This window comes from Elephas maximus, chromosome 6 (genome assembly GCF_024166365.1).
Source record: "Elephas maximus indicus isolate mEleMax1 chromosome 6, mEleMax1 primary haplotype, whole genome shotgun sequence".
Lineage (NCBI taxonomy): Eukaryota > Metazoa > Chordata > Mammalia > Proboscidea > Elephantidae > Elephas > Elephas maximus.
In genome coordinates, this window is record NC_064824.1 from 143,355,417 (window position 1) to 143,380,992 (window position 25,576).

The window sequence follows — 25,576 nt, forward strand, 5'->3', positions numbered from 1 at the left end:
GAGGCTGGCCAAGTATCACTGGTGGAAGACAAATGAGGGGATGAAATAAAAACCCCTTTTTGTGCTAAAAGTTTCTAGCAAGTCGACCCCTCATCTGACGAGCACCGAGTGGGCCCCTGACTTGTGGTAACATCCACTCAGCAGAGCTTCCTTCTGCCTTCAGTTCTCTGATATGCTGCTGTACACGAGCAGAGGCGTCTCGGGGACCAGCCGCTTCCGGATCCGGGGCCTGCTGCCCCTGCGAGGCATGCTGGTGAGTCAGTCAGCCCGCCAGGTCTTCCTACTAGTTCTCATCCAGGCCACTGCAGTCCCCGCCCTGTGATGCCCCAGCTGCCTGTCGCCAGCTGGCAGATGGACCTCCAGATGGGGCCCTACGGTCAGGACCCTGGGAACCACACGGTGTGAGCTGCGACTGCTGGGCTGGCCTGGCTTCCAGGGCTTTCCAGCCAGCAGAGCCTGCAAGCCCGCTTCTCCAGGGAGAACAATGAGCCTTGAACTCTTAAGATTACAGAGCTTTTACTTCTTTGATTTTATAAAGAAATTTTCTCTTCTGAAATTTCAGTTCTTCGTGACATTGTACATAGTGATATGACACACATGTATGTGCACACATCCATGTACACTCGCACACGCATGTGCATGTGCTCACATGCACAAACACGTATGTGTGCACATGCACATGACCACACGCATGGACATGCACACATGGACATGACCACCCGCATGCATGTGCTCACACACGTGCACACAATCGCGTGCACACGTGCATGCATACACATGTGCATGTGCCCAAATCGCATGTGTGCACACATGCAGGCAGTCAAATGCATGTGCACTCACACAGTCACACGTGTGCACACACATGCACACGTAAGCACATTCACACGCACACACAGTTTTAAGAGAATGATACAAATGTGATGCCACCAGTGAGGCTGTGGAGTGCATTGTGAGCTGGGGCTCCTGTCTGGCCCGGTTGCTCAGCCCCGTGGTGGGAGCCCCAACACGCCTGTGGTATGGGTTGCCCTGTCATTCCCACTCCAGCGGGGTCCTGTGACATGACCGCCACAGCTGCCGCCTGACAGCCGAGGCTTAACAGAAGGTTTCACAGCACATATGTGGACAGGACTGTCGGGGCCAGTACACAGCTGCAGCCTGGTGGCCACGGGTGAACAAGGCCTCACAGCGCATGCAGGGATGGGACACCCAGTGCACAGCTGCCACCCTGGTGGATCGTGCCTATAGCCAGTGAGGTCACTCCAGTGACACTTCTGTGTGACCTCTGGGGAGGGGAAATTCATGGTTTCAGTGTGGTGCCATTTGGTCACCCGATCAAGAGTCCATCTTAGGGTCCCATGAGGCTTTGGTACAGTTGTCCAGGCCAGGAGTTTGAGGTCCCTGCTCTAAGGATGCACTGTGGTCCAGACCTATTGCAGTGACCGCCCCCCCGCCCCCGAGCCTGCCTTCTGCCCAGTGTCCATGCACAAGGGGTCGGGTCTGCCCTTGCTCCACCCATTTGGTGGAGCCTCCTTTTGCTAGGTATAACCCTCTGCTTTGCTTCCTCTTGTCCTTGCCCTCCCGAGCCCTCTGCTTCCCCTACACCGCCTTCTCCTCCAACCACCCCGCTACTCAGCCTTCCCGGCAGCAGGGCCATCAGGCTGGCTAGACGCCCTCATCTGCATCCCTGGACACAGAACCTGCCATGGTTTAGAGCACACTTTGCAAAATGACACTTCCATTGTAGGAGAAAACGGCTGACAGTGTAAATCAGATCACTTGTCACATTTCCACCCAGGAGCGTGTGCTGGGCAGGCAGCCCCCACCAGCCGTTCTCAGCATCCTGTGCACCCACTCATGTGGCCACAGCTGTGACGTGCCCTCTACAAGCTGTTTCTCACCTGTACCTTCTGTTGTGCTTGGTGTGTGTGTGTCAGGACCTCTCTCCACATCCCCTGGGCTCTTTGGCCTTCTGTGGGCGAGTGGGCGGGGTCTTGGAGGTCTCCAGTCCCATCAGAAGACACAGGCCATGCCTGGTTGTTCAGGATTAGAATGATGTCTCTCCGTACACTCCTGATCATGTCCTTGCGGTGAGCCCCACATGTGGACGCATCTGGGCAGAGGTACACGGTCTCCCTGGCACCTGGGTGTGTCCAGTGAACACTGTGGGGCAAGTGGGCTTGACCCTCTCATGCACCCCGATCTGTCCTTCCTCAGGGTTTCCGCCCTGAGAATCAGGCTCACACGGCCCTTACCCACACCAAGGTAGTGGCATCTTTTCCCCAGAACAAGGAGCCCTGATGGCATAGTGGTTAAAGTGCACAGCTGCTAAGCAAAAGGTGGTTCAAAGCCACCAGCTCCTCTGCAGAAGAAAGATGTAGCAGCCTGCTTCCATAAAGATTTACAGCCTTGGAAACCCAATCAGCCAGTTCCGCTCTGCCCTATAGGGTTGCCATCAACTAGACGGCAGTGGGTTTGGTTTCGGTTTTCCCCAGGACATTCGTGGCTTCCTTTTTCTCACTTGATTGAGTTCCTAGGATTTAACGGATCTCACTAGGTTGGATTTAATGTTTTTTCTCCAACATCCGGTTTCCCCTCTTTATGAATGCTGTCTCCTCACTGATCTCAAATGGGCTGCCCTCGCAGAAGATCTTGTCATCAGCCTTGGGCTCCTCTGCCCGCCGTGGCCCCTGCCTGCCATGGTCTCTGTGGTGTCACTGGAAGGACGCTCCCTGGGTATCCTCCTTTTAGAACACTCTTTGCTGTTTTCATTTAATTCTTCCAGATAAGCTTTGGAATCATCTGGACAAACTCCTTTGCCATTGGGGTTTTCGTTGAAATTGCCTGAAGTTTATGTATTAGCTGGGGACGCTAGCGCCTGACATCTGGATCTCCTTTCCTGCCATTGCTCGTGTTGTCTCGGATTGTCTGCGTCCGGTGTGAAGCTGTGTGGTGGGCTCCACACAGGGTCCCCCTGGGGAGTGACCACTCCGCAGCACCTCTGTAACTGGCTGGGCCTGACCACAGAGGGAGCGACGGTGCCTCTTGGCTTGAGAAAGATGATCCTGAGCTCGTGAAGACCGTTTCCTGCTGTTTCTGAGGGGCTGTCACAAGCAGCATGTTGGGGGCGGTTGGTTTCCCTTGGACTTCACGGTAGGAGGGTCACGTTAGTCAGCTTCCCAACAGTGGACCGTCCTTGCTTTCCCAGAGGAAGCGCACTTTCCTGGGGAATAGTTTCCCATATGCACTTTTAGGGGTGATTTGCTATTTCACTTGGGAGTCATTACATCTGACTGCTCATAACTGAGACTAGTCCGCAGAGATTTTTCTTTGATGCTCATGTGGGTAGGTTTTAGGTACCAGGTTTCTAACCCGAGTTGCTCACCTCCCTGTATAATAATGAAAATGCTCAACATTTTTCCTGTGCTTGACTTTCAGCTAATAGTGCTGGACCCGCCGGTGAGTAGCTGGGGCCTCTGCCCACGGCTCGCCTCATGTCCCCCATATCGCCCCTTCCTAGCGCCACACAGCCTCGGGCAGCGCCGGGCCTCCCTAGTGCCCCAGTACCACTCCCAGTGACCCCGTGCTGTGCTCCAGGTGGGTGCAGCCATGCTCAGCCCAGCGTCTGCCCCGTCTCTCCACAGGTGGAGGAGAGTGAGAACGAGTGGTCAGTCCCCCACTGCTTCACCATCTACTCAGCCCAGAAAACAATCGTGGTGGCAGCCAGGTAAGGCTTTCCCCACGGGGTGTGAGCAGGCCCTGGGGGTACAGGCCGGGCTTCCCTCCTAGCTCCTCAGTTCCCCGAGTCAGGAGGATACCTCAGAGCATTGTAGGGGAAGTGGCCCCTCAGACACTGCTTCAGAGCGATGAGGTCGAAAGAGCCACCTCCAGTCGGGTGTGAGCTGGCCTGCTAGCTGCTGGGAGAATGCTCACATGGGATGCAGCCTCAGCAGGCCCCTGAGGGCCCATCTGCACAGGCTCCAGCCCTTCTGCACCAGCCAGGCAGGGTTCTCCTCCCAGCCTCGGCACCCCCCAGAGCTCACACAGGCGTTGGGCCCCAATGCAGCTGCTCTCAGGGCCCCAGGCTCTGCAGCTGCCTTCCTGGGTGCTGTTCCAGCTGTGGGCACCTAGCAGAGGGGCAGCGAGGCCCCAGGGGCTGTTACGAGCAGTCTCTGACCGTTCTCCCCCTCCCCACCCCTCAGCACCCACCTGGAGATGGAGAAGTGGCTGGGCGACCTCAACACCGCAATTGAGGCAGACAAGAAAGGCGGCACCCCAGCCCTACCGCTTCCGGCCAGCCCAGTGTGTGCTTGCACCCCCGGTGAGTGGCACTGAGGGGGCTTTTGTGGACATCATCTCTTTAGTAAGTCAGGCCACACTGGGCAGGGCGGAGAGTGGTCCCAAGCCATCGCTGGCAGCACGCTGCCAGCCTGGGCACACCCTGAGGGGCCTCTCTGCAGGGTGCCCATAGTAAGGGGCATCTGCCCGGGCCTGCCCACTTGTGGTGACGCACCCGACTCCCCCCAGGACCTTCTGATGAGGCGTCCCCTGAGCAGGAGTCAGAAGACGATGCTCAGGGTGCCCGCAGCTCCCTGGAGGGGCCTGGCCAGCACCGCAGCAACACCACACTGCACGTGTGCTGGTACCGCAATACGAGCGTGTCCAGGGCCGACCTCAGCGCTGCCATCGAGGTACACGTGCTGCCTGGCCCCTCACTCGCTTCCCCCAGACCCTGGGCCCTCCAAGGCCTCACCCTTTTGCTGTTTCTCCGGAACTTTCTCTGCACCCTTTGCTGGCCAGGGCAGGGTCTAACCCAGTCACCATGTGTCCCAGAGCCTGGCCTGTCCTCTCTGGTACCTGGCTGTGGCCAGGTGGACACACCTGGAGAGGAGCCTGGCATCTCCCCTCTGGTACCTGGCTGTAGCCAGGTGGACACACCTGGGAGCCCCAGTGTCTCCCACCCCGTGATCTGACAGGGCACCTGCAGCATCCATGCCCCTGTGAGCCGAATGGGCGTTCGAGCACCAGAGCCTCTTCTCACCACAGAGCACTCGCTTTAGATGCGAGTCGCCGAGCCCCGTGGCAGGTCTGTTTGCAAGCGTGGAGACTGCAGGCCTGATGGACAGGGCCCGCCTGCCCTCCCTGGATCCTAACGCCCTGCACTCTCCTGGTCCCCCAGACAGAAAACCAGTTCTGTTGCGGTTGAGTTGATTCTGACACACAGTGACCCTATATGACAGGGTAGAATGCCTCATGGGGTCCCGAGGAGCGCCTGGAGGATTCCAACTGCCAGCCTTTTGCTTAGCAGCTGTAGCGCTTAACCACTATGCCACCAGGGTTTCCTGGCCCACCAGAGGGTGCGCCGTGCCCAACCCACCCGTCCTCCCCTTCCCTGCCGTGTGTGTGGACTTGACTTTAAACCCGGATGAGTGCGTGGAAGACTTCAGCTGTGTCGTTTAGTCCAGATTTGTAACCCTGGTGGTGTAGTGGTTAAGAGCTATGGCTGTTAACGAAGAGGTCAGCAGTTCGAATCCACTAGGCATTCCCTGGAAATGCGACGGGGCAGTACTGTTCTGTCCTATAGGGCTGCTATGGGTCGTAATCAACTCGGCTGTAACAAGTTTGTTTTTTTTATCAGGTGTTCGGAGCCCTGGTGGCACAGTGGTTAAGAGCTATAGCTGCTAACCAAAAGATGGGCAGTTTAAATCTGCCAGGCACTCCTTGGAAGCTCTATGGGGCAGTTCTACTGTGACCTAAAGGGTTGCTATGAGTCGGAATCGACTCGATGGCAACAGGTTTGGCTGGTTTATCAAGCGGTAAAATCTCACTGAGCCCAGGAAGCTGACAAGGGAGCTGCTGCCCAGTGGCAGAAGGCGGGCTAAGCACAGGCTGGGCGGTGGGGACGGGGGCGGGCTGAGGCCGTGTGCTTTGACGCTTCACCTGCAGAACCAGCTTTCAGGATACCTGCTGAGAAAGTTCAAAAACAGCAGCGGCTGGCAGAAGCTCTGGGTGGTCTTCACCAACTTCTGCTTGTTCTTCTACAAGACACATCAGGTACGGGCGCCGGCAGAACACCCCAGTTCCCATCCTTTTCCAGCATCGGGTCCTGAGATGCCATCTCACCACTTCCTTCTCCTGCTCCTGGTGCTGCTGTGGAGCCCCTCCCCCTGCTGCCTTGTGGGGACCTGGGGGGAGGGGCAGGGTGGCCTGCACCCCCGCCCTCTGGAACCCCGTGCCTGCCATCCTGTCCTGCAGGACGACTACCCCCTGGCCAGCCTCCCACTGCTGGGCTACAGCGTGAGCGTCCCTGGGGAGGCCGATGGCATCCACAAGGACCATGTCTTCAAGCTGCAGTTCAAGTCGCACGTCTACTTTTTCCGTGCGGAGAGCAAGTACACGTTCGAGAGGTAACTCCTGGCAGCACCCCGCCCCTGTGTTCTCCTTGTCCCGAGTCACCAGCCCCAGGAAAGGCTGAGACATGCTTCCGGGGCCTCCCAGTGACCCGTTCTGTTCCCTGCACCCACTTCCAGATCACCCTTGGGGTCGTTCTTTTGCTTCCAAAGCCACTTCTCAGGTGAGCGTCCTGATGGCCCCTCTCCTCCAGGTGGATGGAGGTGATCTCAAAGGCTGGCAGCACATCTGGGAGGGCTCCTTGTGGGCCGAGCCCTGCATGGGGCTGCCATCCGGAGGCAGAAGCAGCATCGGGGGACAGGAGTGAAGGCTTGTCAGGTGCCCAGTGGTGACACGGGGGACAGCTGCCAAGGAGTGGGGCAGGGCTAGCGTGTCTCCAGGGCAGGGGGTGAGGAAACATCTGCCGGCCCCCAACGATCCCTCGCCACCCATCACCAGCAGCCTCCACACACTGTCCCATCCACACCAGTGACTCCAGGAAGCAGACGGTCCTCTCAGCCCACCTGCAGCACCAGGATGGCGTGGGATGCACAGGCCCTGGCTTAGGGCGGCAGGCCCCCCAACCCTCTCGACCTTCAGGGTGGCTGAGCAGGTGGCACCACGTCAGGACGGGGGCACTGCCCCACCCCCAACATTGCTGCTCCCTCCCTGCAGACTGGCAGACTGGGTCTCCTGGGTCCCTGGGATCAGCTGAGAGCCTGTGATTCCATGGCTGAGCCTGGTCAGGATGGGCACGGGGGACCGGAAGCCTGGACACAACCTAGGCCGTCGCCAGCTGCCTGAGGCTGGCCGGAAGTCTCTTGGTCCTAAACCAGCTCTGGAAAGCAGGGACCAAAGCCCTGTGACCAGGCATGGTAGACACCCTTAATTTATTGGTACCCAATCGTTAACAAGCGACATGGGTGCACAATCCTCTCTGTTCAAGCTAAATGTGTGTGGTTAAAATAAAACCCATCTCCAACAGGCCTGCATAGCGTCGCTGTGTTCACCCCTCGAGGTGCCGTGCGCACTTCAGGCTGGTCAGTGGGGGCTGGCGGCCTGGACACAGCCCCGCACTACCAGCTCCAGTTCACTTCTTTATTGAAGGTGGCAGGACCATTCAGCGTTCTCTGAAACTAACAGCTTAACCTCAAAGACTTCAGGGAACAGAGTTCAGTTTTCTTAAAATACAAAACACTGTGGGGAACACAGCACGGCAGGGGACAGGGCCACGCGGGCAGGGCCCCAGGCAGGGCAGGGGGCCGGGCGCTCCTCTTGGGGCTGCTGTCCTCTGCTCTACCCCCCCAATCTGTGACTGACAGGAGGACAAGGGCTGCCCTGGGGCTCTGCCCTCAGCCCAGGCCGCAGGGAGGAGCCAGGTTCCGTGAGTCCAGTGAGCCCTGAAGCAGACAGGCCCCACCCCAAAGAGAGGAAAGCTGGGCCCTCCCCTGCACGGGGTCATGCACGCACGGTGCCTGCCCTTCTCTGTGCAGGTCCTACGTCGTGGCACCAGCTGCTGAGAAGGGCCCAGGCGGGTAGGGGTGGAAGCAGTGTCCAGTGAACGTGTTGGATGGACTTTGCGTGGGGTAGGGGCAGCTCGTGAGCCCCCAGGGTCCTCGTGGACATGACCCAGCTCTGGCAGCACACTGTCCTCACAGAGCGTTAGGGACGCCGCGCCCCTCAGACAGCAGTGTGGCCTCAGCGGGCAGATGTCAGGTGGTTTCTGTTGTGTGAGAACCTGCAGGGAGGAGGGCTTGTCAGTGCGGCAGCACCATCCCGTGCCCACGTCGGGGTCCTAGAGGGTCAGAAGCCCATGCCAGGGCCGTCCCCTACCACAGCCATGAGGGCCAAGAGTGGCACTCATGTCCTAGAAAAGTGCCAGCCAGGTGGGCCTCCAGGGTGGGGGATGGGGACCAGAGGTCAGCTGCCCAGACGGCACCGAGGCCTGGCCTCCTCCCTCCCCGGGGCACGGGGAGACCCCAGACACCCCATGTTCCCTCCATGGTCCCACCCTGAGACAGGACCGTCTCCCCTGCCCACGCCTCCTCTCCGGCACCAGAAGGTTCCATGGCTATGAATCAGTTAAACAAGAAAGGAAGAAGCAGCTCCTATAGTCCTTTCTTGCCAGGGTGAAGACGGCACAAAAAGCGCCAAACTGGCTGCCGGAGAGCGAGTCCCCGCCTGCTGCACCCTCACCTCTGCACCCGCTCCACCAAGTGGGCGACCAGCTTATCTGAGATGCCAGGGCAGGACTCCTCAGCCAGGCTGAAGGCATTCTCCAGCTCCTCCAGTGCCCCCGCACACCCACCGCTCTGCCTGTGCTTCTCCTTGAGCTGTGGGAGATGTACTGGTGACCACCGCTGACCACCACACCCACCACTGACCCACTGACCACCACTGACCACACCCACGGACCACCACGCCCACTGCTGACCACACCCACCGCTGACCCACTGGCCACCACGCCCACTGCTGACCACACCCACTGCTGACCCACTGACCACCACGCCCACCACTGACCCACTGACCACCACACCCATCGCTGACCGCCACGCCCATCGCTGACCACCACTGACCGCCACACCCACCACTGACCAGACCACACCCACCGCTGACCCACTGACCACCACGCCCACCGCTGACCACACCCACCGCTGACCCACTGACCGTGCCTGCCGCTGACCACACCCACTGCTGACCCACTGACCACACCCACCGCTGACCACACCCACCGCTGACCCACTGACCACACCCGCCACTGACCACCATGCCCACCGCTGACCACCACACCCACCGCTGACCACAGACCACACCCACTGCTGACCCACTGACCACCATGCCCACAGCTGACCACGCCCACCACTGACCACGCCCACTGCTGACCCAATGACCACCACACCCACCACTGACCCACTGACCACACCCGCCGGTGACCACACCCACCGCTGACCCACTGGCCACCACGCCCACTGCTGACCACCACACCCCACCCCCGAGCCAGTGCCACTCCAGATGGGACGAGTACAGGGGACGGGCAGCACTCCTGGCAGAAGAATCTGCTCACCACGCAGGGGGCTGGCCTGGGAGACCCTGTTCCTACTGGAAGCCCCGGCCTCCTCTGTACCACCCCTGCACTCTAGGCCAGGCAGGGCCACTTCCCCCCAAGCTGAGGTCGTGGAAGCCAATCGAGGGGCCTCCTGACTCAAAACAACACACAAGCCAGCAAGGTCCAGCGTGCACAGCAAAGACAGACCCTGGGCAGGACCGGGGGACCGCGTGCACCCTGGTTGGGCCTGTCCCGCCACCTGTAGGCCAAGCTGAAACCAGTCATTCCTCAACCCAGACTCTCACCTCCCTAGGCATTGCCCACCTGATCCTGGTGACAGGTGGGGCACCCACTCACAGGTACCAGGGCAAGAACACAGCAGAGGGCTTACCTGGCCAAGACGGTTAGACAGGTAGCAGGTAGGCAGGGTCACTGAGCGTTCCCTGATTACGGCCCCGCCCCCACTCACTCTCTTCAAGGCCATCCCTCAGGGGTCTCCACACAACCCCCGGCCCCTTACCCAGCAGCAGCTGACACGATCAGGAACCCCAGGCTGGGGCTCAGGCCAGGGGAGGGGCAGGTGCCACACAGGGGTGCTGCGAAGGTATCATCTCCCACCGTCCTCATCACACACGAAGTGTGGGGGTCGGGGGGACAGTCCTGTGGCCAGAGGTGCTGGCGGCCAGCAGCACCTCTGAGGGCAGTGACACATGAGAAGGCAGCAGCCCTGCCCCCCTCACATGTCTGCAGAGGGACAGGCCCAAAGCGGGAGGGGAGCGGCCCTCCCCATGCCCCAAGGCCCAGCCTGGCCCAGCATCCTCTGCAGCCCTCACCTACCACGCTCTGCCCCACCCCGTCCTATGTCCTCTCCAGCCCCCAGGTGTTCGCACGAGCCCCACAAGGCCCTGTTGCATCGCCCCAGACGTCCACAAGGCTGCCAGGATGCCCTCTGCACCTGCAAGCCCTGGCCGGTGTCCAACCTCCAGCCACAGTTCTGCTTGAGCTCACACCTGCTTCCCTCAGGCCCATTCTCCCAGAGGCATCCCAGCCTCCAGATGGCCACCGCCCTCCTCCCCCAGTCCTGCCATCCAGGGACAGGGGGCTGCATTTCCAGATGGGTGGTGCCCCGCCAGGCTGTGGTGTCTCAGAGCAACAGAGGCCCAGATATGGCCAAGCGGCCACACGGCCACTGGGAGCCACCCTTCAGGCCCCGGGCCTGGGCCAGACCTCTCATTACAAGTGGCAGCCAAAGTCCAAGTGAGTGGCCCATGTGCACCCACCCTGCCAGTTCCCCAGCCTCCACAAACCCACGCTGCCCTCACCTCTCCGAAAACCGGCCGGACCAGTGTGGACAGGCTCTGCGACCTCGGCTGCCGCTGGACTGGTTCCGCTGACTGCAGGGAGATAATCCGTGGTGAATAGGCCCCGGCCCTCCAAGCCCCCGGCCCTCCAGGCCCCCGGCCCACTACCGTCCAGCCTCCCTACCCCACAAGGCAGCGTGCAGACCCGCAGGATGACCCCATCTTCCAGACCCCATACCACCAGAAGCTGGGACAGCCAGGGGCGCCAGAGGAAGACAGGAGGGAAGCCCTGTCCCTTCCCGCCGCTGCCCCTCTTGCCCCTGCCCCCACCCGCAGGGTAGAAGACTGACCTTCTGGGAGCCGAGCAGTGCAGATCCTTTGTGCAGCTTGCTGTGGGGGCTGGGACGGATGGTGGGGGGGAACGTCCAAATCGGGCCTTGGTCCCCATCTTCTGTGTCACCATCACTGAGAAAAGCAGAGTCACAAACACCACGGAGGCCCCCCAGCCCCAAGGAAGCCCCTCTAGCCTCAAGGAAGCCCCCATGCCGTCCCCACGGCCCCCCGGCTGAGGGAGCCCCCATGCTGTCCGGGCCTCCACGCTGGGTGGAGCCCAGCCAGGCAGCAGAGAGCAGGTGGTTCCAGCACGGTTCCTGCCCAACACCAGCTCCCACCCCGAGCACCCAATCCCTGCCCTGAGCAGGGCCCCCCGACCAGGGACAAGCAGGACACACATGTCAGAGTCCTCGGAGCTGGACTCCTCGCCATGGCCCTCGGCCTTCCAGCGCTTGTAGCGGTCGATGAGCTCGGTGAGGAAGGATGGCTTCTTGGTGTAGCGGGCGATAAATTTGTGCTTCAGGAGCTCCTTGGCGGTGGGCCTCTGGGAGGGATGGCTGTCACTGCCCTCGGGGCTGGGAGGGGCCACCCGCCACCCACAGGGACTAGACAAGACCAGGGTGACTAGACAAGGCCAGGGCAGTGGGCCTCTGGGAGGGATGGCTGTCACTGCCCTTGGGGCTGGGAGGGGCCACCCACCACCCACAGGGACTAGACAAGGCCAGGGTGACTAGACAAGGCCAGGGCAGTGGGCCTCTGGGATGGATGGCTGTCACTGCCCTTGGGGCTGGGAGGGGCCACCCACCACCCACAGGGACTAGACAAGGCCAGGGTGACTAGACAAGGCCAGGGCAGTGGGCCTCTGGGATGGATGGCTGTCACTGCCCTTGGGGCTGGGAGGGGCCACCCACCACCCACAGGGACTAGACAAGGCCAGGGTGACTAGACAAGGCCAGGGCAGTGGGCCTCTGGGAGGGACGGCTGTCACTGCCCTTGGGGCTGGGAGGGGCCACCCGCCACCCACAGGGACTAGACAAGGCCAGGGTGACTAGACAAGGCCAGGGCAGTGGGCCTCTGGGAGGGACGGCTGTCACTGCCCTTGGGGCTGGGAGGGGCCACCCGCCACCCACAGGGACTAGACAAGGCCAGGGTGACTAGACAAGGCCAGGGCAGTGGGCCTCTGGGAGGGACGGCTGTCACTGCCCTTGGGGCTGGGAGGGGCCACCCACCACCCACAGGGACTAGACAAGGCCAGGGTGACTAGACAAGGCCAGGGCAGTGGGCCTCTGGGAGGGATGGCTGTCACTGCCCTTGGGGCTGGGAGGGGCCACCCGCCACCCACAGGGACTAGACAAGGCCAGGGTGACTAGACAAGGCCAGGGCAGTGGGCCTCTGGGAGGGATGGCTGTCACTGCCCTCGGGGCTGGGAGGGGCCACCCACCACCCACAGGGACTAGACAAGGCCAGGGTGACTAGACAAGGCCAGGGCAGTGGGCCTCTGGGAGGGATGGCTGTCACTGCCCTCGGGGCTGGGAGGGGCCACCCACCACCCACAGGGACTAGACAAGGCCAGGGTGACTAGACAAGGCCAGGGCAGTGGGCCTCTGGGAGGGATGGCTGTCACTGCCCTCGGGGCTGGGAGGGGCCACCCGCCACCCACAGGGACTAGACAAGGCCAGGGCCACATCAGGGCGAAGGAGCATCCTCTGCCCACCCGAGACCCCAGCCTTTGGCATGGCCCACACTGGACATGGGCTTCAAAATGGGTGGGGGCCACTAACAGGTGGGGGGCTCCAACAAGGGGGCCCTGATCAAGGGGATGGGCCAGCGGACTTCTGCCTCAGGCCTGTCACCCCTGCAGGTGGCGGTGCAGGAAGGGGGTTCCCCTCTGAGGGGCGGAGCTGGGCAGGGCTTACAAATCGGGGGTCCTTGTTGAGGCAGGCCTCCACAAACTCCTTGAAGGGCTTGCTGTGGTGACCTTCCAGCGTAGGCGGGTTGTTCTTGGGGATCAGGAACAGAACCCGCATGGGGTGCAGGTCAGAGTTTGGGGGTTCCCCCTTGGCCAGTTCGATGGCAGTGATCCCCAGGGACCAGATGTCGGCCTGAACAAGCAGTCACAACAGGCGCCCCCCCGTCAACCTGGCCTTCAGGCTGCCAGGGAAAGCAGCCCCCAGTCCCTCAAGGGCCTCTGGGCCCCCACCCCCACATGCCAGCCACGCCCACCTTGAAGTCATAAGCCGACTGTTTGATGACCTCAGGTGCCATCCAGAAAGGGGTGCCCACAAACGTGTTCCTCTTGATCTGTGTGTCAGTGAGCTGTCCCGCCACCCCAAAGTCCGCCAGCTTCACATCACCCTGCTCGGAGAGCAGCACGTTGGCAGCTGCGTGACAAAGCAAGGCAGGGCCACCTCAGCCGGGGGCCTCGGGACGGGGCCTGCCACCCCTCAGTGCTGCGGGGACCCAGTCTGGCCTTGACAACGAGTGCCAGGCCGGGGGCTTCAGGCCGGGGCCTGTCACCCCTCAGTGCTGCAGGGGCCCAGTCTGGCCTTGATGATGAGTGCCAAGGACACAGTGATTCCCTTTGTTAAACTGCCCAGCGGGCCCTGCAGGAGGGGGCCCTGTCCAAGAGACAGCTGATAGGCCCTGTGCTTCCCCACCCTCAGGGCCCACTCAGACCTACAAGACCACGGGTAGGACTCTCTTACACTAGACGTGGGTGGGGGGGACAAGAACCAAGCAGGTTCTGTCTGCTATTGACAGAAACAGGCAAGGCTGAACAGCTCAGTTTCCGAGGACGCAGAGAGAACCAGGCTCTGCAGGCCAGAGCCTGGTGACACCGAGCCACACCCCACGTGCCCTGCCCCCTGCCCGAGACCTTTGATGTCACGGTGAATCTTGCGCTCCGAGTGCAGGTAGTCCAGGCCCTTCAGGATCTCCCGCAGGATGGTGGCGATGTATGTTTCCTCCAGGGGGCCTGGCTTCAGCTGCGGGGAGATGTGACACAGGGCCTCGGCCCCACCCCCCCCACTGCCCGCAGGTCCCAGGGCCCAGGGTGACCGGCCTCACCAGGTCCAGTGCCGAGCCGCCACCCAGGTACTCCATGATGATCCACAACTTGGTGCTCTGCCGCGGGAGGGGTGCCATCAGCGCCCAGGCGTGCATCCCCGCGGCCAGGGCTCAGGGAACTCAGGACAGGAAGAGGGCTCCCCCTCGGCCCTGCACCCTCCCACCACGCCCCTGCTCCAGCCACCCAGAAGATGCCAGGTGCTCACATCAGAGGCCCCGCAGAGCCCAGAGGGTAACACCACCCTCAGGCCAGGGAGATGGGGTCCCAGCACGCTCACATGCTGAGCAGACCCTCTCAGCCCCCCACCCACAGGCACCTTCAGGTAGGAGCCGAAGTAGCGCGTGATGTAGGGGCTGTCGCACTGGCTGAGTACGGTGATCTCCTGCTGGATGTCCTCGATCTCGTCTTCAGCCTCCTCTAGGTCGATGATCTTGATGGCCACTACCTCCTTGGAGCGGTTGTCGATGCCCTTGTACACCTCCCCGAAGGAGCCCTTCCCGATGCGGTCGAGCTTGGTGAAGAGCTGCTCAGGGTCCACGCGGGAGTGCTGCACAGCAGATGGGGCAGGGCTGCTCAGGACGTCCATCGCATCCCACACCCACGACCGGCCAGCACGCAGGCAGATGCCCTGGCTGGGACAGCAGCTCCACAGCCAGACCCACACCACCGCGAGACAGCCCCGGTGCCTCAACACACTCCTTCCTGTGAAAGAACCTGCATCCACCCTCCGCCCAAGAGTGCGCTGGGTACCACCCACCACTTGCCACATGGGGTCAGGGACGCCGAGGGGGGCAGTGCATGAGAACGGGTCCCCTGCTCTGCCCCCACAGTGGCCTCCACCCTCTTGTGCGAAGAGAGCCCCAGTCCCTCTACCCCTTAGCAAGGGGTCCCCCAAAATCAGCCCCAGCTTGCCCATACTCTGCCCAAGCACTTCAGTCTTGCAGGTTCAAACATCACAGAAAGTCCTAGTGCCCCTGGTCCTCAGACTTAAAAGGACACCAACCGCCCATTCAGAAAGTGCCCCAGAGCCATGGGCCAGGCCTGGGACACCCCTGCCGGCCCCTCCACTGGTCCCCCCCACTGGCATCGGGGCTTTCTCAGCACCTGGAAGTGAGAATATCATGCTCACTCAGGGCCCTCAGGGGCATCCCACCAAACCACCCACAGGTCTGCCCACGCCACGCAGCCCCCACCCCGCGAAGCCCCGGGGTGACTCAGCAAATCTGGCTGGTGCCCTGAGCTTGCACCCTCTGTCACTCGGAGGACATCGTCCACCTCCTTCTATCACGGCACGAAGATGCCCCGAGGAGGCTGGGTTGTCCCACTTAGCATCTTTAATCAGGCCATTTGTCAGACGTGGAGCGTCAAAGACAAATCCTGACTCTGCTGGCTTGACTCAGCGTTAGCTACACACCCCAGCTGGGCCACAATGGTCCAGGATCCCCTGCCCGGCAACTGTGCCCCACCCTGGCATCGCGGGTTTCAGGCAGGTCCCACAGAGTCCGGAGCTGAGCTGGGACTCCAGCTTCTGTGCCACGTGGACATTCTCCCAGTTTCTCCCGCCGGTCCCTGGCCCAGCACACATCGGGGGCTGCACTTTTAAGAAGCACAGCCGGAAAAACTTGCCCCGAGTCGAGAAGAACAAGACCAATCAGCGAGGATGAAGTCAACACGACAGCCACCACGGGCTCCCTCTGTTCCACTGTCATCCTTGCCCAAGCCCTCCAGTCCCCGCACGCTCCTCAGCACCAGCGGCTGGACGCAGGGCACTCAGTGGGGTGGGCCGTTGGATGGCCACTTCCCAGACAGCAATGCTAGACTCTCAAGGTGGCTCGAGGTGAGAGAAGAACAATCAAAAGAGAAAAACGCCGAGCCTGGTTAGCGGCTCTGCAGAGCGGCCTTCTCTTCACTACTCTCCCTCAAGGAACACATGTGTACACACATCCGCACACAAACACACATGCACGCAGGCGTGTCCTGTCTTCCCTATGCACCAATGCTTACACAAGGACCACCTGGTCAAGCCCCGCTCCTCTCAGGACCTATCAGGGTTCTCCCTACACAAACTGCTGTGTACTAGCCCTGCCTCCCGCCACGCCATAACATGGCCCGATGACCACAATGTGGCCCGATGACCACAATGTGGCCAGATAACCACAACGTGCCCCGATGACCACAACATGCCCCAATGACCACAACATGGCCAGATGACCACAATGTGCCCCAATGACCACAGCGTGGCCAGATGACCACAACATGGCCAGATGACTGCAGGTCAGGCCCAGGCTCCCTATGGATGCTGACCTCTGACTTCACTTGATGCTGAGGTCCAGTTTCCCAAAGGATCCCCACCCAGTGCCCAGCCCCGCCCAGCCCTGAGGGCGCACCCCGTCCCCAGATAAAGCGTCTCCTCCCACACTGCTCTCTAAACCGCAGAGAGCCACTGGCTCTATTTTAAGACACTCAGAGCTTATGTCACACAAAGGCGTGTACATGGAATAGTCTCCCCAGGTCTGAGCCACCCACAGACCCTGCCACAGGGTTCACCATGAACCTCTCCTCCACACCCAGACCCATGTCCCTCTGGCAAGCCCTCAGGGACACAAGCAAAATGTACCTGGGTCCTCACCCCTCCCAGACTCAGCAGTCAGTGCTCTCTGGGGGTGCACACTGTGCACACACACGCTCATATGTGCATTCATTGGGGTGCACACCCGCTCATGTACATACTCGTACTCATCGGGGGTGCACACCCCTGCATGCACACATATATCTGCATGTCTGGGGTGCACATCCACACATGCACACACTTACACACACGTCCATCTGGGATGCACAGCCATGCACACATGCTCAAACTCACTCGTATTGGGGCACACACCTGCAAATGCACTCATATGCACGCTCATCTGGGGTGCACACCCATGCATGCACACTCATACACTGGTCTGGGGGTGCACACACTCATGCACGCTTGTCTGGGGTGCATACTCAACACACACACACACAACCTTGTCTGGAGGCACACGCAGGCACACACCTACACATGCTTGTCTGGGGTGTACACCCATGCACACGTGCTCAGACTCTCATCTGGGGGCACACACCCGCACACACACACACACTCACATGTACACTTATCTAGGATGCACATCCCCACATGCACACTCACACACTCATCTGGGCACACACAGGCGTGCACACACACACATGCTCGTCTGGGGTGCACACCCACACTCACAAACTCACTTGCCTGGGGGCACACACCCACACATGCACATGCACTCATGCACTCTCGTCTGGGGTGCACACCCACTCACACGCACTCCCATCTGGGGCGCACACCCACACACATGCACTTTTGCCTGGGTACACACATGCTCACACACTTTCATCTGGGTACACATCCACGCACACACATACTCCTGTCTAGGGCGCACACGTGCGTACACACTCGCACACACTCTCGTCTGGGCTGCACACACGCATGCACTCTCGTCTGGGGCGCACACCTGCTCACGCGCACTCCCGTCTGGGGCGCACACCTGCTCACGCGCACTCCCGTCTGGGGCGCACACCTGCTCACGTGCACTCCCCTTCTGGGCTGCACAGACGCGCGCACGCACCACCCAGGCGGCCGCCCCATACCTGGTTGGCAAATCCCCTGAGGTGAGCCATGTCTGCCCGCGGCCGTCACACCATCCGTCCGCAGCCCAACGAGGCGCCGGGATCCGCCTCAGCTCCGGGCCGGCCGCCGCTTCAGTCCACTGCGGGGACAGCAAGCCGCTCGCGCTGTCCGGCCTCCGCCCCCGGCGACCTTCCTCCCGGCCGCCCCCAGCCCCGGGCCCCTGACCCCCAACCGCCCCGGCGCCGCCCCGCCCGGCAGCGGCCCACCTCCGGGGGGCTCCATCCCGGCCTCCCCCGGCCCGCTCCGTTGTGCCCGCGGAGGCCCCACCCGCAGCCCCTGATCTCCGGGAAGCCGCCCCGAGCCCGCGAAGCAGAGGCAGTGGCGGCGCCGGAGAAAGCCCGGCGGAGACAGCGGCAGTGGCGGCGGCGTCGTGGCCCGGCCCGAGGCTCTCTGGGAAACAGAGTCCCGCCACTCGGCCCGCGCCCCGTCGCCGTGCAAGCTAAACTACAAGTCCCGGCAGGCCGCGGGGTGGAAAGGCAGACGGGGAGAGCAGGCCCGCCGCACGGCTCGCTGGGGCTTGGAGTCCTTCGCCGTGAGCCGCAGTGGACTACAAGTCCCGGCAGGTCGCGGGGCGGGTGGGCGGTGTCGTGACGGCGGGGGCGTGGCCTGCGACGGGCATCAGCGCGTCTGGGCGTCGGCGCGTCGGTGCGTCGGCGCGTCGGGCGTCGCGTTTGGCCCGGAGCGCGCCCCCCGGCCTTGTAAGGCGCCCGGCCGCGCCCGTTCCGCTCCCCAGCCGGAGCTGGACCGGATCCCGGGGGCGGCCGCGGCGGCCTCGCCCTTCCCGCCCAGGCTCCCCACCTCCGCTGCCCGGCCGGCCGCACCCTGGACCCCGCGTCCGCACCCTGGACCCCCCCTCCCGCACCCTGGACCCCCCCCTCCCGCACCCTGGACCCCCCCTCCCGCACCCTGGACCCCCCCTCCCGCACCCTGGACCCCCCCTCCCGCACCCTGGACCCCCCTCCCGCACCCTGGACCCCCCCGCGTCCGCACCCTGGACCCCCCCGCGTCCGCACCCTGGACCCCCCCGCGTCCGCACCCTGGACCCCCCCGCGTCCGCACCCTGGACCCCCCCGCGTCCGCACCCTGGACCCCCCCGCGTCCGCACCCTGGACCCCCCCGCGTCCGCACCCTGGACCCCCCCGCGTCCGCACCCTGGACCCCCCCGCGTCCGCACCCTGGACCCCCCCGCGTCCGCACCCTGGACCCCCCCGCGTCCGCACCCTGGACCCCCCCGCGTCCGCACCCTGGACCCCGCGTCCGCACCCTGGACCCCCCTCCCGCACCCTGGACCCCGCGTCCGCACCCTGGACACCCCTCCCGCACCCTGGACACTCCTCCCGCACCCTGGACCCCACGTCCGCACCCTGGACCCCGCGTCCGCACCCTGGACCCCGCGTCCGCACCCTGGACCCCGCGTCCGCACCCTGGACCCCGCGTCCGCACCCTGGACCCCGCGTCCGCACCCTGGACCCCCCCTCCCGCACCCTGGACCCCCCCTCCCGCACCCTGGACCCCCCCTCCCGCACCCTGGACCCCCCCTCCCGCACCCTGGACCCCCCCTCCCGCACCCTGGACCCCCCCTCCCGCACCCTGGACCCCCCCTCCCGCACCCTGGACCCCCCCTCCCGCACCCTGGACCCCCCCTCCCGCACCCTGGACCCCCCCTCCCGCACCCTGGACCCCCCCTCCGCACCCTGGACACCCCTCCCGCACCCTGGACCCCACGTCCGCACCCTGGACCCCCCTCCCGCACCCTGGACCCCCTTCCCGCACCCTGGACCCCCCTCCCGCACCCTGGACCCCCCCCCGCACCCTGGACCCCCCTCCTGCATCCTGGACCCCGCGTCCGCACCCTGGACCCCCCCTCCTGCACCCTGGACCCCTCCCGCACCCTGGACCCCCCTCCTGTACCAGGACTGTCTCCCCTTCCCAACAGGACCCCACTTGTCTGCACCTGGACACTTTAAAACGGTGAATTTTATGATGTATGAATTAGATCTCGATAAAGCTGATAGCAAACAACCGTCTGACTTTTCCTTTAAAAAAGGTAAAACCGATCTCTGTGTCTGGCCAAGTGGAATAACAGAGGTCAGATTTCCCTCCTGCTGGAAACAACCGAAAGATATATGGATATAGATAGGTGATTGATTGATTGATAGATTGGTGATAGATAGGTAATTGATAAATGGCAAGATACATGAAACAATGCTTTTCAAGACAATGACACTAGATAACAAAGCTCAGTGGCTCCTCGTGACAAAACAAGAGGTGTGTTTACTGCTTGCAGAGAGTTACCAAACTGCAGTTGAAAGAGGGGGAACCCAAGGGGAGCCTGGGGTTGAGGATCAGAGTTGAGAGTCCAGGAGGTGGTGGTGGTTAGACTTAGCAGGACAGAGAGACAGGAGAGAACTCTACAGATGTGCAGGAAGCCCCTTGAGTATCCAGCAGTAGTGATCTGCGCCCGACTGTGAGGAAACAACCCCAAACTGGAAAAGAACCGTTTGAAGGTATTAGAGGTGCCCCATGCTCAAGTCAAAGGAGTAGTGTCTGTCCCCACCAGCCTGTGGTGCAGTGAATTACTTAATGTGGCCCTTCTAGCTATAGTCTAGAAACCCTGGTGGCGTAGGGGTTAAGAGGTATGGCTGCTAACCAAAAGGTCGGCAGTTCGAATCCACTAGGTGCACCTTGGAAACCCTTTGGGGCAGTTCTACTTTGTCCTATAGGGTTGCTGTGAGTCAGAATTGACTCAATGTTACTGGGGTTTTAGCCATAGTCTTTGTAACTCGCACCAAATGACTGGGTGAGGACTATGCAAATGAGGTGCTTGTGGCCCACCAAGGGGATTGGATAGCTTGCTAGTAATGTAAATAAGGTGTACTGCACCCTTGGGGGGGGGAGGGACCATGCAAATATGGTGTCTGGAGTCCTAATGAGGGGATTGGTCAGTTTTGCCATCCCCTAGGCTTAAAGAGGAGACAGGGGAGAGAGAGAGAGAGAGAAGCTATAGCACTGAAGACAGAGGCAGCAGAACCAGGACAGAGAGGGACAGCGCTAACACTGGAGATGGTGAGAGACGGTGAGAAGCGGCAGCAGAGAAACGGCGGCAGCAGAACCAGGAGGAAGCATGGGGAGCTTACTGGCCCACAGAGCGAGAAAACTGAGCACCTTCGGGCACAGGGCTTACCAGTGGGGCAGGGTACCTCTAGGCACTTATGGCAGAGCTAAAAAAGCTTTATAACAGTTGCCCCAGAGGCCGAGGGGCCAGAGAGAGGTGTGCCTGCAGCCTGGCAGAGGAGAGGCTGTCCTGATGGAAGAACTGTATCCTGAGTGAACCTGAATTGTAATGCGTTACTTCCCTAATAAACCCCATAACTGTGAGTATGGTCTGTGAGTTCTATATGGCCATTGCTACAACTGAACCCAGCAGGGAAGTAGGGAGTACCAAGTAGGGAGGACAGTTCGTGTCAGAATTAGTAAAAAGCCTGGCAAGAGGAGGTGCGTCTGACTTCTACCTCAAAGCAATCAGCCTTGGTTTGTTGATCTTGATTCTCCTTCCCCCTTGTGAAATTTAGAGGTGGTTAGATGCCTGCACTACACCATTTTTACAGACAGACTGGACAACCTCATAATTCACAGGGCAGTGGGTAGAATACTCAGGGAAATCTTGCCTCAGTGGCATTAGCATTGCCAGGGTTAGCAAATGATAACAGGATGCCGAGTTATTTGAATGCCAGACAAACAACAAAGAACACTTTAGTATAACTACGTCCCAGGTGTTAAAAGGGATATACCTGTACTAAAACATTACAAATTGTTATTATCTGAAATTTAAATTTGACTGGATGGTCTTTATTTTACCTAGAATCCTGTTAGGAGTAATTAGCCCTCAACTAAACACTGCTGTGGTCCTGCCTCACAAATCCTAGAGCAGGACCTGAAAGAATCTCACTGCTTCCAAGTACCTCAACTGCACCCACAGCAAAGCTCAGGAATGTTTATAAAGAAAAAAAAATAAGAATACAAAAATATCCAACACCTAGCAAGGCAAATGTCCAGGCATGCAAAGAAGCCGGGTCATGTGGTCCACATTGAGAACTAAAGTCAACCAATCAAAAACACCCCAGAGCTAACACAGGTGTTAGAATTAACAGTTGTTGTTAGGTACCATCAAGTCAGTTCCTGCCCATAGTGACCCCACGCACAACAGAACAAAACACTGCCCAGTCCTGTGCCATCGTCACAATCTCTGTTATGTTTGAGCCCATTGTTGCAGCCACTGTGTCAGTCCACCTCGCTGAGGGTCTTCCTCTCTCTCACTGACCCTCTACTTTACCAGACATGATGTCCTTCTCCAGGGACTGGTCCCTCCTAATAACATGTCCAAAATATGTGAGACAAAGTCTCCCCATTCTGGCTTCTAAGGAGCTTTCTGGCTGTACTTCTTCCAAGATGGATTTGTTCACTCATTAACAGACATGGATATTAAAAGTTACTATAACTTATACATTCAAAAGTTAAGTAGAGACATGAAAAAAAAAAAAAAGACCCAAATCTGATTTCTAGAGATGAAACTGCAATGCGTGTGAGATGAAGGGTACACAAGATGGTATTCACAGCACATGAGACACTGCAGAAGAAAAGATTAGTGAATGTGAACACACAGCAATGGAAATACACAAAACAAAGAAAAAAGAATTTTTTAAAATGGGAAGAGCATCAGTGAGCTGTGGATGCTGGAAAGCATGTTCACACAGTAGCAGGACAGAAACCGTGGGTGGTCACACACATCCAGGACATAAACCTCCTTTGTGAGAGGCAGCAGACTGGGCCTTCCAGCAGCCACCCCTGGTCTGAGACGAAGGTAGGCTCCAGGCTGCAGCCACATGCCACCCAACCCCTTCATTTAGCCCAGAGGGGGTAGGTGGCCTGCTCCAGGTCCCCACGCAGAGCAGATTCTGAGTCTCAGTTCCCAGACTCTCTCCCCTTCCCTACCCCGCACACGTCACCCCGTCACCCCCTGGGCTTTGGAGCAGGCAGGTACCAGTCCTGTGACTTTGAGCAAATCACTTAATCTAACTGAATTAAAATTCTTTGCTTTTAAATGGGAACAATAAATCCTGCCTCCCCGCCGCCCCACCCCGCTCATTCGGAGTGTGTGTGGGGTAAGAATTCAGTGAGATAATGAATGTAAACTCAGTAAGTGCTGAATAAGGGGGGACCCCATCTCCCCCATCCAGGACATCTGTCCTCCCACTGTGACTCGGGAAAAGGGCACTGCAGCAAGAGACCCTGCACGGCTGCTGTTTTTTTCTGAACCTCCTTTCCCAAGTAATTTGTTTTATTTGTTTTGTTATTATTTTCTATTTGGGTTTTCTTTTCAGGAGGTAGGACATGTAGACGTTATACAATTTAAAAAGTAAGAAAAGCTACTCAGTGAAAACCAAGTTGCCCTCACACCTGCCCTGTGCACTAGCCTCCTGCCTGCAGGATCTGCCGCTGCCTGTTCCCGAGGCCTCTGCAGAGTCCGTGCACATGGAGCACACACTTGAGCACAAGCGCTCCTTTAGTTTTATACAGATGGGAGCCCGCCATGCCTACCACCCTGCCCCACAATGGGGAGAGGTCTGCCCTTAACAGAACCACAGACGGCTGCCCATTCTTTTTAACAGCTACAGAGTGAGGCCTGTACCACCACGGATTAAACTGGCCTACTGATGAACCTCCGGGGTATTTCCTGTCCTTTGCTGTTACAGTGAATCCTCAGTGTTAACTCTGTGTGCACAGGCCTTCACACACATGGGTGTGTCTCAGTTCTCCAGTGCCGCTATAACAAATGCCACAGGTGGATGGCTTCAACAGACAGAAGGTTGTTCTCTCACAGTTTGGGAGGTTAGAAGTCCAATTTCCGGGCGCCAGTTCCTGGGGAAGGCTTTCTCTGTCAGCTCTGAGGGAAGGTCCTTGTCATCAATCTTCCCCTGGTCTAGGAGCTTCTCAGCTCAGGGACCCTGAGTCCAAAGGACGCACTCTGCTCCTGGCACTTTGTCTTGGTGGTACGAGGTCCCTTTCCTCTCTGCTTGATTCTTTCTTCGACATCTCAAAAGAGATTCACTCAAAATAAAACCTAATCCTGTAGATTGATTCCTGCCTCATTAACATTATACAGGCAGAATTTAGAACACATAGGATGATCACATCAGATGACAAAATGGTGGATAATCATGGCCTAGCCAAGTTGACACACATTCTTGGGGAACACAATACAATCCCTAACAGGGCATACAGGCTCGTTTTCTAGACGGGAAATTGCTGGATCGTTTAAAATGCTGGAACGGTGAGATTGCCTTCCACAGAGCTGCTCCCACTCTGACTGCACCAGCAAGGGAGCTGGGTCTGTACCCCACCCCTGGGGCTAGTGACAAATGGCTCATGTCCACGGAGCTCACAAGGCCCAGGTTCTCAGCACTTCCGTGTATGATTCACTCAGGCCTCACCAGCACCCTGGGAGAAGGTTTTATTACTTTCTCCATTTTACAGCTGGGGAGGCTGAGGAGTACGCTTAGGGTCACACGCCAGCAAGGCAGATGCTGTGAACAAACTGCTTCCCCGTGCGGCTGCTGGGTTACGGAACCGTTCTACCCTTGCCAATCTAATATATATATATTTTAAATAGTTTTTAGTTTTTAAATAAACCCTTCACCCATAAATATTTCTGTTCGTATCTCTAAAAGAGAAGGACTTTTAAAATATAACCACAACACCATTCTCACATTTTTAAAAAATTAACAAGAGGGAGCCCCTGAGATTACAGCCCCTGGACACCCTGCTAACTGAGAACCAAAGCCACTCCCAAAGTCCACCCTTCAGCCAAAGATTAGACAGGCCTATAAAATAATCACGCACACGAGGAATGTGCTTCTTAGTTCAATCAAGTATATGAGACCAAATGGGTAACACCTGACCAAAGGCAAAGATGAGAAGGCAGGAAGGGACAGGAAAACTGAACGAATGGACACGGGGAACCCGCAGTGGAAAGGGAAAGGGGGAAAGAGCTGACACGTGTGGGGATTGCAACCCATGTCACAAAGCAATTTGTGTATAAATTTTTGAATGAGAAACTAATTTATGCTGTAAACTTTCACCTAAAACACAATAAAATTAAAAAAATTTAACAAGAGGATTCAGGCTCCAGGTAAGATGGGGTCAGCATGGGCCCCTGCCTTGCCCACACTGCAGCTGTACCACCTGGACAGACAAAGGCAGCAGATCTGCCGGAACTCTGAGAAGGTAACGGCAGCAGGTGGATTGGGGAAGAAGACCAGAATTCAACCAGTGGTGAGTTTGTCATTTTTGCCCATCCAGCACCCTCTAGTCTGGACAATTACAGCACGATATAGACAAACTGACCCTAAGGTTTATATGGAAAGGCAAGGAACTATATGCCCTCAACAATTTTGAAAAAGAACAAAGTTGAAGAAATCACACTCCCCAATTTTAAGGTCTCTGTGAGACGTAAAATTTTGCTAAACATCATTCAAAAGCGGTTGCAGTGGTACATTGACAGGGAACTGCCAGAAATTCGAGCCAGATTCAGAAGAGGATGTGGAACCAGGGTTATCACTGCTGATGTCAGATGGATCCTGGCTGAAAGCAGAGAATACCAGAAGGATGTTTACCTGTGTTTTATTGACTATGCAAAGGCATTCGACTGTGTGGATCATGACAAATTATGGATAACATTGTGAAGAATGAGAATT

The 25,576-nt window shown here is 59.1% G+C and overlaps 2 protein-coding genes across 5 annotated transcripts in view; one reads left to right on the top strand and one right to left on the bottom strand.

The window, feature by feature from the left end:
• FARP2 (FERM, ARH/RhoGEF and pleckstrin domain protein 2) overlaps positions 1–7,372 on the top strand; it is a 101,222-nt gene extending 93,850 nt beyond the window's left edge. Inside the window, exons 21-28 of one of the 3 annotated variants that reach the window (XM_049888723.1) lie at positions 164–253; positions 3,642–3,724; positions 4,200–4,318; positions 4,525–4,688; positions 5,944–6,051; positions 6,253–6,404; positions 6,602–6,726; positions 7,063–7,372. In XM_049888723.1, coding sequence (XP_049744680.1) covers positions 164–253; positions 3,642–3,724; positions 4,200–4,318; positions 4,525–4,688; positions 5,944–6,051; positions 6,253–6,404; positions 6,602–6,726; positions 7,063–7,112 — 891 coding nt within the window. In that variant the 3' untranslated portion in view covers positions 7,113–7,372. Of the gene's footprint in view, positions 1–163; positions 3,491–3,641; positions 3,725–4,199; positions 4,319–4,524; positions 4,689–5,943; positions 6,052–6,252; positions 6,405–6,601; positions 6,727–7,062 lie in introns of those variants that run through there. The other 2 variants (XR_007518019.1, XM_049888725.1) reach the window with 2 other exon arrangements.
• A 94-nt stretch (positions 7,373–7,466) lies between these two features.
• On the bottom strand, positions 7,467–18,200 carry STK25 (serine/threonine kinase 25). Of its 2 annotated transcripts, none has more exons than XM_049888727.1 (12): positions 18,090–18,200; positions 17,783–17,901; positions 14,451–14,681; positions 14,134–14,190; positions 13,943–14,051; positions 13,291–13,448; positions 12,984–13,169; positions 11,466–11,611; positions 11,085–11,199; positions 10,756–10,827; positions 8,584–8,720; positions 7,467–8,125 (listed from the first exon to the last, which is right to left on the bottom strand). In XM_049888727.1, exons 2-12 carry the CDS (start codon positions 17,810–17,812, stop codon positions 8,086–8,088), a joined length of 1,281 nt encoding a protein of 426 aa, XP_049744684.1. In that variant the 5' UTR covers positions 17,813–17,901; positions 18,090–18,200; the 3' UTR covers positions 7,467–8,085. The 2 variants fall into 2 exon arrangements, with proteins under 2 accessions (XP_049744684.1, XP_049744683.1); XM_049888726.1 differs by having other exon boundaries at positions 18,029–18,200.
• Positions 18,201–25,576: the final 7,376 nt, after the last annotated feature.

What these genes read in the sequence shown, in the direction of transcription:
- STK25 (XM_049888727.1), bottom strand. Translation starts at nt 17,812, where the DNA reads ATGGCTCACCTCAGGGGATTTGCCAACCAG. An exon ending in GCGGCTCGGCACTGGACCTG is followed by an intron (nt 14,052 to 14,133) that starts GTGAGGCCGGTC and finishes ATCTCCCCGCAG; the next exon opens with CTGAAGCCAGGCCCCCTGGA. An exon ending in AGTCGGCTTATGACTTCAAG is followed by an intron (nt 13,170 to 13,290) that starts GTGGGCGTGGCT and finishes CTGCTTGTTCAG; the next exon opens with GCCGACATCTGGTCCCTGGG.